The sequence below is a fragment of the Chlamydotis macqueenii genome, chromosome 1 (genome assembly GCF_036417535.1).
Source record: "Chlamydotis macqueenii isolate bChlMac1 chromosome 1, bChlMac1.mat, whole genome shotgun sequence".
Taxonomy (NCBI): Eukaryota; Metazoa; Chordata; class Aves; order Otidiformes; family Otididae; genus Chlamydotis; species Chlamydotis macqueenii.
Window position 1 is genome coordinate 133855213 of NC_141556.1, and position 12662 is coordinate 133867874.

The 12662-nt window shown below is 40.8% G+C and overlaps 1 protein-coding gene across 1 annotated transcript in view; it reads left to right on the forward strand.

Moving 5' to 3' along the window:
* Window positions 1-12662, forward strand: part of CTPS2 (CTP synthase 2) — a 75677-nt gene that overhangs the window by 45766 nt on the left and 17249 nt on the right. The window contains exons 14-16 of the mRNA XM_086740284.1: window positions 7807-7903; window positions 9912-9967; window positions 11655-11751. Coding sequence (XP_086596410.1) covers window positions 7807-7903; window positions 9912-9967; window positions 11655-11751 — 250 coding nt within the window. The remainder of the gene's footprint in view (window positions 1-7806; window positions 7904-9911; window positions 9968-11654; window positions 11752-12662) is intronic.

The window sequence follows — 12662 nt, forward strand, 5'->3', positions numbered from 1 at the left end:
CATCACAACAGGCTGGCAGATGCCTCTCAGGATCTCTTCACATCATCCAGCTCATCTCCTCTCCACTTCTTGCAGCCGGGCCGGGCCGAGTTGGGCCCAGTTGGCTGCCTGGCGAGAGGCCAGAGGGTGAGGCCTGCAAGGCCCATGAGGCCTGTGCCTCCCCCTCTGCGCCTCTGCCCCCCCCCTTCCCCCCCCCAGCTTCTTCACATCTTCTCTTCTTTTTTTTTTTTTTTTTTCTGTTTTCCCCTACTTAAATACGTTATCGCAGAGGCATTATCAGGGAAGATTCTGCTACCAATCGGCTCGGCCTTGGCCAGCAGCAGGTCCGCCCTAGGCCCGGCCGAGTCCACTGAACAAAGGGGAAGCGACTTCTAGTAGTTTCCTACAGAAGCTACCACCTTAGGGCCCCCCTCACTAAGCAAAACCACAACATGACAATCTCCCATCTTCTTGGCTACTTTGCATAGCTTAGCCAGGGGGGCTTGTGTGTGGCCCCATCTTCCATGGCAGTTGCCAGTAAAATATTATAGTTCTCTGAGTCAGAGACCATCAAGCATACTATCATTTAAACAATCTTGGGCTGTAATTGTTTGATTATCACTGTCTCATCTTTGTGGCTGGGTTGTTTGATGAAGAGAGCATCAGGCTCTGTCTCCCTCTCTAGGTTCTTCCCTCTGCTTTAGAATGCTCAGACTTGTTCATACCTTCTTCATTCTGATATATCGCACGTGGATTTAAGTGAATTTGGTAAGGGCAAAATTTCACCTACTAGCAACTTCAGTTGGAGAAGTCTCCCTCAGAGTCAGTGACAGAGTTCTGATTTTTTTTTAATAGCTGTATGTAGTAGGAAGGGAAGGATTTCTTCTAGCTACAGACATGCTAATCTTTCTGAAATTAAATTAGTATTTGATCATTAACTGTAATGTGAGCTGGACCAGTCCAAAGCCTGAGAACACTCTTCCACTTTCTTTTAGTTATTCAAGTCTGTGGCAAGACCTGTACTTCCTGCCATGACATGACTGGTACTCCAGTGTATTTGTATAGCCAGCACTCTCTGACCCTGCTCCTTTCCCTAACACTATCAGTCTGAAAATTTCTGCTTGATTAAGTCTTTAGACTGACTCTGGGACATGTGGTTGGAATAAATAGAACGAGTTCTAAAACACAGTTAAGCAATATCTATGTGGATTTTTGATACCAACATCTCCATTAACTTTCTTAGTTCACCACACTGTACTTATGAGTGAGTAAGCACTGTTTGAAAAAGGAGTTACACCTTTTATGACTTTTTCTGAAGAAAAAGTTACAAAACATTCTGTACCAGAATTCCTACTTATTCAGGTAGAATCCTTCTTAGATAATTTTTAGGCTTTAATTAAATAAATCCTCTAGGGCTATTACTTAATTCTAAAATAAGAAACAGCAAATCCCTGGAAAACAGGATTGCCCAAACTGGAAAATGACTGACAGTAACATACACAGGATTTTAAGAGTTTAAGAAATTTAAGCTATTACTTGTTGGAATGTATGGCTGATGAGCTGTAGTTTAGTGAAGAGAGTAGAGGATAGGATTTTTCAAGATGGTTACTCTTATCACTATGTTGATGATTTCTGCTTTGATGTTGTACATAACGGCAGTCATCTTTTTGAAAACACATTACTTCAGTCAGAGTAAGGGAGCACTGAGTAGTCTGAAATCTGCAAGCAGCTTTGTGGCAGCTAGTCACATCCTAAAGGATTGAGTGCTTTAGATAGGTGAGCAATGATGGAGTTTGCTTTTAACTTGAATATCTTTGGGGGACGAGGGAGTAAAGGATTTTGGTGTATGTATGATCCTTACACCTTCTTTCAGTAATTGCAAATGTTAAATCCCTTGTTTTGAATGAATGAGGAAAGAGTGTTTTTGGTTTACTTGCCAAGTTGGAAGCTGTCAGTACCAATCTTAGTGTTGCATTTGTCATTTTTTTTTTCTTTAAAATATCTGTATTATTGCTTTTAAAATGCTGGTATAAACATCCCATTTGTAGGTGACTAGGCCTGTTTAGTGGTGAACTTGTGATTGAAACAGATCAGACTGAATCTGGCAAGTACTGACTAATCCTGTAGAGAAATGATGCAAGAGTCAATAAAAGAATGGGTTCCTCTGGTTTCGGTTGAGTCCTTGTCAGTTTGTGTTGCTAGGTGTTTTTCACAGCTGTGTTCAGCAGGGATTAATATAATCAGTACCTGTTGCTGTATTCCCTGCTCCAGTCAGCTTTCCCTCTGCGCATCTCTTGTGTGCTGAGTGTCTTAGAGCCTCTTTTCGGTGTTCAGTTAATCTTTAGGGTCGGGGCTTCTCCTGGTGCTTTGATCAGTGCTTACATGTAAAGCAATTTATTTCAGCAGCGACAAATAATTTGCTCAACAGACAAGGGCAGACTAAAAAGGCAAAAAAATCTAAAAACCTGCTTCCAAAAGTGACTTACCAATGAGTGTTCAAATCAAATAAAGCTCCCCTCTCTCCCTCCCCACCTTTTCCCCTCTTTCACCCCAAAAAACCAACCCTTCAGGCAAAACCCAGACACTACCCCCACCTCCCCAAGGTAACCAAGGTAGGTGTATTTCTCAAAACGAAGTTACAAAACAAAAACAAAACTTTATGGTCCTGTGGTGATTACTAAAACAATTGGTGTTCGGTTTTCAGAGCCTTGGTTGCTCTGTGTTGAGTGTCTGGGCTTGAGAGATTTTCTCATTAGCTTTTATATGTTTCGTAACAACAATGGAACGATCCAAGCAGTAGATTTCTGAAAGAAAATTGCAGTTCATGGGTAGTTAAAGTCACTGTTCATCAGTAGCATGATGTAATAATGATCAGACTGTTTTATATCTAGAATGTGCTTTGTGTGATGTCAGGGTCATTCATTGTTTATTTAATGTTGACTGTCTGGTATGTAATACGTGATCTCTGTAAAACCCCTGTAGTGTTGGCAGTTTTCAGGGATTTGGGTAAAACAGACTTAATTAATGCCTTATCTCTTCTTGCACCCTCCCTACTGATGCTTTCTTGTAGCTTGTGGTGCCTGTTGCTTGATGCTGTTCTCCGCTCTTCAAAGAACTAATGCATAGTAAGAGCTGATTTATTCTGTAGCAGGAAGCATGAGCTCTTTGAGGAATTGTCGTAGTTCAGCCCCGATCGGGACCAGACTACGCAGTCTCTCTCTCGCTCCCCCCACCCTCCGAGAGAATAGGGGGAGATGATATAAGGAAAAACGGCTCAAGGTTTGAGATAAGGACAGGGAGAAATCCTTAAAGTTACCGTCACGGGCAAAACAGACTCGACTTGGGGAAAACTATTCATTTATTTCTAAAATTAGCAGGAGAATGAGACAGGGAACAAGATAACCTCCCCCCACCCCTCCCTCTTCCCGGGCTTAACATTATCTCTACTACCTTCCCCTCCCGAGCGGCACGGGGGGGGAAAAGGGAATGGGGGTCGCGGTCAGTTAATCACGCGTTGTTTTACGCCGCTGTATCATCGTCGGGGGAAGAACTCCTTGCATTCCTCCTCTGCTCCAGCATGGGGTCCCTCCCACGGGCCACAGTCCTTCGTGAAACTGCTCCGGCGTGGGTCATCTCTTCCACGGGGTGCAGTCCCTCTAGAACAGCTGTCCCAGCGGGCCCTCCACGGGCCACAGCCTCCTTCAGGCCTCCACCTGCTCTGGCGTGGGTCCTCCACGGGCTGCAGGTGGATCTCTGCCCCTCCGTGGACCTCCATGGGCTGCAGGGGGACAACCCGCTCCACCATGGTCTTCACCACGAGTTGCAGAGGAATCTTGGCCAGGAGCCATATTACTCCTCCCCCTCCTTCTGAACTGACCTTGGCGTCTGCAGCCGTTCCTCACAACAGGCTGGCAGACGTCTCTCAGGATCCTTTTTACAACTTATTCACTTCTCATCTCCTCTCCACTTCTTGCAGCCGGGCCAGGCCGAGTTGGGCCCAGTCGGCTGCCCGGCGGGAGGCCAGAGGGTGAGGCCTGCAAGGCCCATGAGGCTCGCGCCTCCCCCTCTCTGCCCCCCGCTCAGCTGCTTCACATCTTCTCCTCTCTTTTTTCCTGTTTTCCCCTACTTAAATACGTTATCGCGGAGGCATTATCACGGGACATTCTGCTACCAATTGGCTCGGCCTTGGCCAGCAGCGGGTCCGCCCTAGGCCCGGCCGAGTCCACTGAACAAAGGGGAGCGACTTCTAGCAGTTTCCTACAGAAGATACCACCTTAGGCCCCCCCTCACTAACAAAACCAGAACAGGAATTTATTCAGTTGTGTAGTTGTTCAAAATAACCACCACTCAAAGGTTTGTCTTGTATTTGATCAAATAAATTCTGTAAAATATGGCCAAATTTTTCATGAAATGAGTTACTTTTCTGGTGCTTATTACTGTTGTTGGGCGGTAGGGCAGCAGTGCCACTTTGCTTTCGAAAGCTTCTTGCACAAACTTTGTTGCAGAGAAACTCATGTAATATATAAACATTGAGAGTTGCGCTGTGATAGTTGCTAAAGTTGATTAGAGCCACAGAGCATCTCAAAAAGGAAGATCCAGAGTCAGAGTAGCTCTAATGTATTACTTCATAATTGCTCATAATTGCATGTATTACTTCATACTTGCTCCTTTCCTCACCTTTACAAAAATTAGTATATTTGAAGCCTTGTCTATTTTCTTACTATCATAAAGCAAAAAATCTTGGGGAAGGAGGAGAGGTGGTTTATAATGCTCATATCAATAACAAAACATAGAGTCATAGAATGGTTAGGGTTGGAAGGGACCTGTAAAGGCCATCTAGTCCAACCCCCACCTGCAAGGAGCAGGGACATCTCCAACCAGGTCAGGTTGCTCAGAGCCTCATCCAACCTGGCCTTGAATGTTTCCAGGGATGGGGCATCCACCACCTCTCTGGGCAACCAGTGCCAGTGTTCATGAACACACACAGGAAGCTGCTTTGTGTTGCAACTCAATACAGCTGTCAGGTTGGCGGAAAAGCTGCCACAGATAGAAATAAAATTGAACAGCTGTATCATGCAGTGTTTCTTAAAAGACACCTCAATTAAGGCTTAGCAGACATTAATGAAAGTTTTAAGGGCTGCATCCTCTTCTGAACATGTGCCCCTTACCACACTAATGTAACTGTTGAGACACGGAAGGAGGCCTTTTAGAAGACTAAGATTAGTTGTGGAAAAATGCCTGAATCTTTCCTGAGAGGCCATTTCTTTGGTGGCATGTTTGTTGGGCTTGCAGCCCCATGTTGGATTCTGACCCAAAGGACAGCAGAAGCCCTCAGCAGAGCAGATGAAGCTGTCCTTTCACAGCCTGGCTCCAGTCCGGGCTGTTCTCTAGAGCTTTAGTGGGACTTATGAGCATCTGGTGTTTGGTTTTTGTCTACTGAAAGAAGGAAGAGCTGAGAGTGTGGCCATAACCTGTTTGAACTGATATACTCTGTGTAATGAATGGGAGACCTTATATTTGCTAACTGATATTTTTAAGTCTTCCTGGAGAACACATGTAGGCACAGTAAATTAGTGAAATCTACTATGGTCTGTGTAGACAGGTCTGCTTTGTTTGGAGCTAGTGTTTCAATTGAGGAGTTTGAGATGAGCAATATTCTTCAAGAAGTTGCCATTCTACTCATTGCCTCCCCATGCTTCCTTCTATTTATGGCATTATGCTCGAAATGTTTTGATAGAGAGAATATCTTAGTAGAGCAAATACTGAAAGGTGAAAATAGAGAAATCTAATTTTTCTGGGGCAGCAGGAGCGAGGTGGAATCTCAAACACCTGGGTATTACTGTGATCCAGTTAGCAAAGTTAGACCAAAACATCTTGCCTCAAATTTTTAGGAAGAAAAATCTAAAGCTAAGGTTAGGGGACAGTATTTAGGTACTTGATACACTTTTGAGAGTGAAGGAATGTCTAATCTTGACTTTAGCCTCCAAGCTTAAAAAAATCCAATCAAACAAACATACCCTCTCTGTTTTTTTTTGTCAACTACAAATATTCATTAAACAGTCATTAAAGTGATTTTTTTTTTTTTTAATTGGAAGAGAAGCATATACTTGAAGTACTTGATACTTGTTACCACTTCATCTCAATTTGACAAGAGTCAGGAGCACAACTTTGAAGTTCTCTGTAGTATGGGTGTAGCTAAGTAAATAATACATTGTGGAGAACTTGTGTTTGATTTCAGAGGGTCAGAGTGTTTGACGTATAGACACAGTCTGCTTTATACATTCTCACCACTTCTGATGTCCTGTGGTTTTTTGTGGTCACTACTTCAGAAAAAAAAGTGGAAGTAAATGGAAGGAAATAAAGTAAAAGTAGACAATCTCATGGTTTTTTAAGTACTAAGGATTAAATGAAATTTTTTTTTGAGTTTGTGTTTGTTTTTTTTTTTAGCTGAATGTGCTGCATAGTCCTCACTTTCATGATTTGAGGGGTAATTAGAGAATTTGTAATATCCTACTTGTTTGATCACAACTCCTCCTCGTGACATTTTATTATGAGTGTATAGCTTATAAATAACATTCTGAAGGTATAAGGTTAGACAGAGATAATTGCACAGCTGAAATGCGTTGGCACAAGGCCAAAGGCTAAGCACTTTCCACCATCCCTTCTAAATTGAATAACTTCACTTTATGAAGTGTATAATCAGAAATTGTTTTCATTACTCCCAGAGGGCAAATTAAGGTTAATAAAAATCCAATTCCGGATTACCCAAATGTGTGAATATTTGTATTTTTAGAACCTTTCTTTGTCAATTACATTCCTCACTGGCTCTATATATGTGAATCTGAGTACATAAGTCATAGTTTCTGCAGTTTTGAACTGTTTTACCTCTCTGAGACAGAGTGCCTCTGAACATGATTGTGAGACCCAGCTGGATTTTTCAAACTGAGGAAAACTAAACGCACCCCTTCCCCTTAAGCCATGGTTTCTCACATGCTCTGAATCTCACCATCCTGGATTCCACTGAACCCACACATTTGATCCATGCACTTCAGTCCTCAAAACCTGTATTTGTATATCCTGTTCTTTAACTGTTATGTTAAATAGCATATTCTTCATACAAGACAACCCAGTATTCTGTGGATTCTTAGGCAATCCGAGAAACCCTTTAGTAAAGGTGAATTAGAGGGGGGAAGGTTTTTCCATTTTTTCCCTGTGATAAATTAGTTACATATATAATCTGAAATAGCACACACTCTTATAGTACACCACTTTTATAATGTTATATTACAGTCTTGTAACAAAAGTCCCCTCTTTTCTCTTCCCTCTGCTGCTCCATACCCTCCTCTTCTCCCTACTTCCTGAAAAAGAGGATTTCTGCTGTCCTGTTAAGACAGCTATTTCTGCCTCTTAGTATAAAAACAAACCTTGTGTATAAAGAACAGTGTAAGAAAGAGCCTAGAGTACAGGAATATTTACCCAGGATAATCTTTTAGCCTCTATCATGGTGTGGTTCAGGGCCTCACTTTTTCAGAGATGATGCCTTTATTACTTGGTGGATTTTTTTTTTGTCTATGAATTTATCAGTTTTTAAAAATACATGTACTCTTGTAGCAGAAAGAATACATTTTGGCAGAATTATCCTGTTGCTAACAGTCCCAATACTGATAACAAAGCGTTAGGAAAACCAAAGAGAAGTCATAACTGGGAATGCTTGGAGGAAAAATAGATAATGTTACCATTTCTAAAGCTGTGCAACCTATTATGCAATTGTTGCATTTTTTTTTTCTTTGTTGGATGAAACAGTATTTAAACATTTTTTCTCTACAGGTTATTGACATGCCAGAACACAATCCTGGGGATATGGGTGGAACAATGAGACTGGGGAAGAGGAGAACTGTTTTCAAAACACAAAATTCTGTTTTAAGTAAGTTACATTTCTGCTCTTATGACTTGCCTTTTGAATGGGAACTTCGTAACATGGCAAAGCAAAAATGCCAAAGTACATTTGGTTAACGGACTACAGTCTCAAGGAAGCAGTTAAGTGACAGCTTCCCCCAGCTCATTCACTCTGATCCTGTTTCCATAAACATTTGCCCAGGATCAGAATGAAAAGGAAAAAATGACAGACGTCTAGAAGTCCCAGTGAAGAGGTCAGTTAGGGTTCAATGTTTTACACTGCTTTAAATAAACAGTGAGGACACTGTTGAGATAATTGAAATGCATTTTATGGTAGTTTAATTCATTATTTTTGGGGGAAGATCAGAGTGCAAGGAATATGTCCCTTTTCAAGTTTTCTTCCTATCTCTTTATGAGTTGATAGGACTTATAAATGATGGAGTGTCAACCAGGACTTCTTGTTCTACCACTGAAGCTTTTTGGTAGAACTAACCCAAACTCCTACCTGGCTCTTGCCAAGCCTAACCACTACTTGTCATTACACCAGTTGCCAGTACATCTCAGCCTTAAATGTCATCTGGCCTCGCTGTCTTAGTTCTTACTTTGTGTTGACAATGTTTGCTAGTTTGCGTCCTAATTACAGGTAACAAGATACTTCAAAAGGCAGAATAAAAACAACCGGAATATAGAACAAATTGTTGAGTTTGATCTATATGTATTTTAAATTGATGTAATACTTAAGTCTCCTATTAATCAACCTATTATACAGTAGTAATGTAAGTGATGCTGAAAATGTGTAAAAAGTGGTTTCTTGTCCATCGATAAATATTTCTTGTATTGCCCTGCCTCTGACATTTATCTGAGCTATTACTGTATTTAGGTATGTTGAACTTACGGAACGTGTCCTTCTGAGCTTTTAAAAATTACATCTACTTCAGCAGGACACCCAAGTGTAATACATATGCACATTTAATGAAAAATCTGCCTTTCTAGAGAATACATGTGCTAGTGATCTGACTGATTTGGGTGATACTTTGCCTAGGTGTGCTATAAATATGCATATCACAATGTACAAGTTGTTCTGTGGCCTAAAAACTTCTTGGAAAAGTTCAAAATTAACATGTGTTGTAACTCTTGACTAGTGTTATGAGTTGTTTAGATGACCGTATTTATCATTTAGATGACCATAGTTTACTCAGGAAATCTGATTCCTGCTTCTAATGCTTTACAACTTGAATAGAAATAATGATTTTGAAAGGTGGTTCCTTAAAATTAACACATAATACCACTTTTTGTAAAATTGCAATACTATCACTCTACAGTTTTTGGAGATGATCTTGGCAGTCTAGTTCTTGTATCAACCCCTAAAAGAGCTAGCAATCCTAATGATACTAGGATAAATTGAGAGCAAAATTTGAGCCGTGACTGTAAGTGAGAGATATGATTAAATTCTGGTTTACTGCATACCTCTAACTCCCTCTGTGTTCCTCTGCAATGTAGAGTGGTCTAGATTAGGCTAAGAGAACTGCAAGAGTCGTTTGGGTAATGAGATCAGGAAAACAGAGAAAAACAATATTCTCTTTTTGTCGTTTGAGGTATTATGCCAGCTGCCATGCATAATCTATTAAAGAGGAACAGATGCTACTGAAAGGCTATGGAGCTTCCTTCACTGCACCTTTTGCGTACAACTGTTATAAAACCCTGAAGGGATTTTGTGTTGCTTGTTCACTCAAGCATTTTTTATTTTATTTTGGGCTTTACAATTTAAATTAGTTTAAGCATGACCTTCAGACTCTAGTCTACCTAAGCTATTTCTGGTCAAGGAATGTTGAATAGAAATCCTGAATAAACTCAAGTAACAGTAAATTCAAAGAAACTAGTCATCACTCAGAAAAACAGAAAGCTGGAGTGAGATGAATAGTGTCCTGTTATGTTTATGTGTGAAATTTTTTTTTGAAGTTTAAATTACAAGAAATAGTTCTAACAACTATTAAAGCAACACATTAGCATTAACTTCTTTTTTGTTGTATATTCAGGGAAACTTTATGGTGATGCAGCATTTGTAGAGGAGCGACATAGGCATCGATATGAGGTAAGCACTGCTAACGTATTTTGTGCTCAAAAGTTAAAGCTGAAGCAGATTGTGTTTTTCTTGGTAGGCACAATTCTCGTTAAATCCAGTGGGAGATTTCTTACATAACCAAAATTTCAAACATAAACCAAAATTTAATAATGCTTAGATAGTATAACTTAGATTGAAAAGAGCCTTGCCAGTCTTCCAGTCCAGCTCCTTGTTTGAAGCTGAGCCAACTTCAAAATCAGATCAGGCTATTCAGAGTTTTGTCCCATCTAGTTTTGAATCTCTCTGAAGAGAGAGATTCCACAACGTCTTTCAACAATCTGTTCCAATGATTAACCACTTCACTGTGAACCCTTTTTTCCCTTACATCTAATAGGAGATTTCTTTGGGCAGTCTGTCTTTTATCTGTCAGTCTTGTGCTGTGCATCTCTGAGAAGAGCCTGGCTCAGTCTTTATACCATCCCATTAGATAGTTGAAGTCAGCAACGAGATCCACCCTGTGCCTTCTCTTCTCCAGGCTGAACAAATCCAGCTCATCCAGTCTCTCTTCCTATACTGCATGTTGTCCACTCCCCTAACCATCCTGGTTGGACCTCCTAGGGACTCGCAATGTTTTGTCAATCTGTTTCTTGTGCTGAGGAGCCTGAAACTAGATGCAGTATTGCAGAGCTGTTCTTCCAAGTGTTCAATGGAGGAGAATAATATAGTTTACTGTTTCTGTGGCAGAGGTGGTGCAGGGTCTTAGCAAAATGGTCTTGGAGAGTAATGTGAGAGATTATCTGACTTCACTTCCTGTGAAGTATTTGAAAGGTAAAGGCTTATAATCCTTAAATTCATTGCTCCTTGCTTGATTTGGCTTATTTAAAGGCTTAGATTATGTTCAGGTAGTGCACATTCTTTCATAGTCTAAATGTAGGCAGACTTCAGGCATCTACAACTGAGAGGCTAATTCAGATCACTTGCTTCCTACCATCCAACTCTGTAGGCCCCTCGTATAGGTCCAGTCCTCTGTTTGAGAACATCTGAGCAAAGGTGTCTGTGTACATTCAAGGAGACAGGCAAGAGCTGGACTCCTAGAGTTATCTCTGACATAGTTCAGAAAGGATCTGACTCCATCAATACCTCCAGAGGGTCCTGAGCTATGAGATGTGTGCATGCTGCAAACTGATTCAAACAACGTTAAGTTTCCTTAAAAAGCTGGGAGGAGAATATGACGTTGGTAAAGATGCTCAGAGTTTGAATATTAACTGAGTGGTTAAAACATCTACCAAGGAAATGAAACAGTTCCCTGCAGAGCTCCTTACTTTGAAGGAGGAGCTGAACCACAGCTTATGTCATAACCACTGGAAGGCAGTGTTCAAAGAGGATGTCAGTCTGCTGTAGTGAGCCATTTGAAAAAACTAGGAATGCAAGCTGCTCAGAATTAGGAGGACAGCAAGCAGAAGGGACCTTAGCTTTAGTCTTTTGAATGTTATGTAGGAAGTTTTAGAATTACTGATTCATCTGTTACTAAATAAGCATGCTCAGTTTTACAAATTTATACCAGAGAGTTGTTAAAACAAGAAAGCAAAAGTTCCCAACTCTTTTCTCAATTCTTTTCATTCTTGTATGCATACTGAAAACATTATAATTAAGTACTATTGTTTGTTAAATACAAAAATAAATAGAACTACAATTATTTTTACTTTCAATATTTCAGGTGAACCCAGAATTGACTCACTGCTTTGAAGAGAAAGGTTTGAAATTTGTTGGCCATGATACAGAAGGAAACAGAATGGAAATTATTGAACTGGAGAGTGAGTGTCTGACTTGTCTGTAGTACTTTCTGCAACTATTAAAACTGTGTAAACGATAGTTGTTAAATGGCATGTAAGCACAATACTTATCTATCATAACAGCCAAGGTCATGTTGGGGGATATTGTTTATTCCACCTGTGTATTACAGTGGGTGAAGATTCAGAGGATATTAGGAGCCAGTATCTTACACTTCTCGAGGACTGTGCGTGTATCTGATTATCAGGGGGAGACATGCTTCTTTTCCAAAAGGTCATAATTCTAGCTCAGTGGCATTTGGCAATGTAGAATCATAGAATGATTTGTGGGATCATCTAGACCAACCCTCTTCTTCAACACAGGGCTACCTTCTAATATAGATCAGGTTGTTGCGAGTCATATCAGTCAAGTTTTGAGTATCTCCAAGTATGCTATAGGTTGGACTTCAAACCACTCACCACTACTCTTTGAACCCAGAAGTCCAGCGGTTTTTAACACACTTTGTAGTCTACCCACAGTCCATATCTCCCAACTTGGATGCTACGAAACTGTATCAAAAGCCTTGCTAAAGTTAGGATAAAGGAAGGCTACTGCTTTCCTGGCATCCAAAGACTGATTGTTCCCAAGCTTGTTGTGCCCAATTGTCTTCCTGTCCCTCATGTGTCTGAAAATGCCTTGAAGGAGGATTTGTTTCATAATCTCGCCATAAACTGAGGTCAGGCTGACCATCCTGTAGTTCCTTGGTCCTTTTTGTTTCTCTTGAAGAAGGGCATGTTCACTGCCTTTTTCCTCTCATTAGGCACCTCTCATGATCACCTGGGCCTTTTAAAGATAAAAACCAGCTTCACAATGACATTGGCCTGCTCCCTAAGCACCTTCAAATATTCTTCCTCAGGTCCCAATAACTAATATATGTTCAGTTTGCTTGAGCATA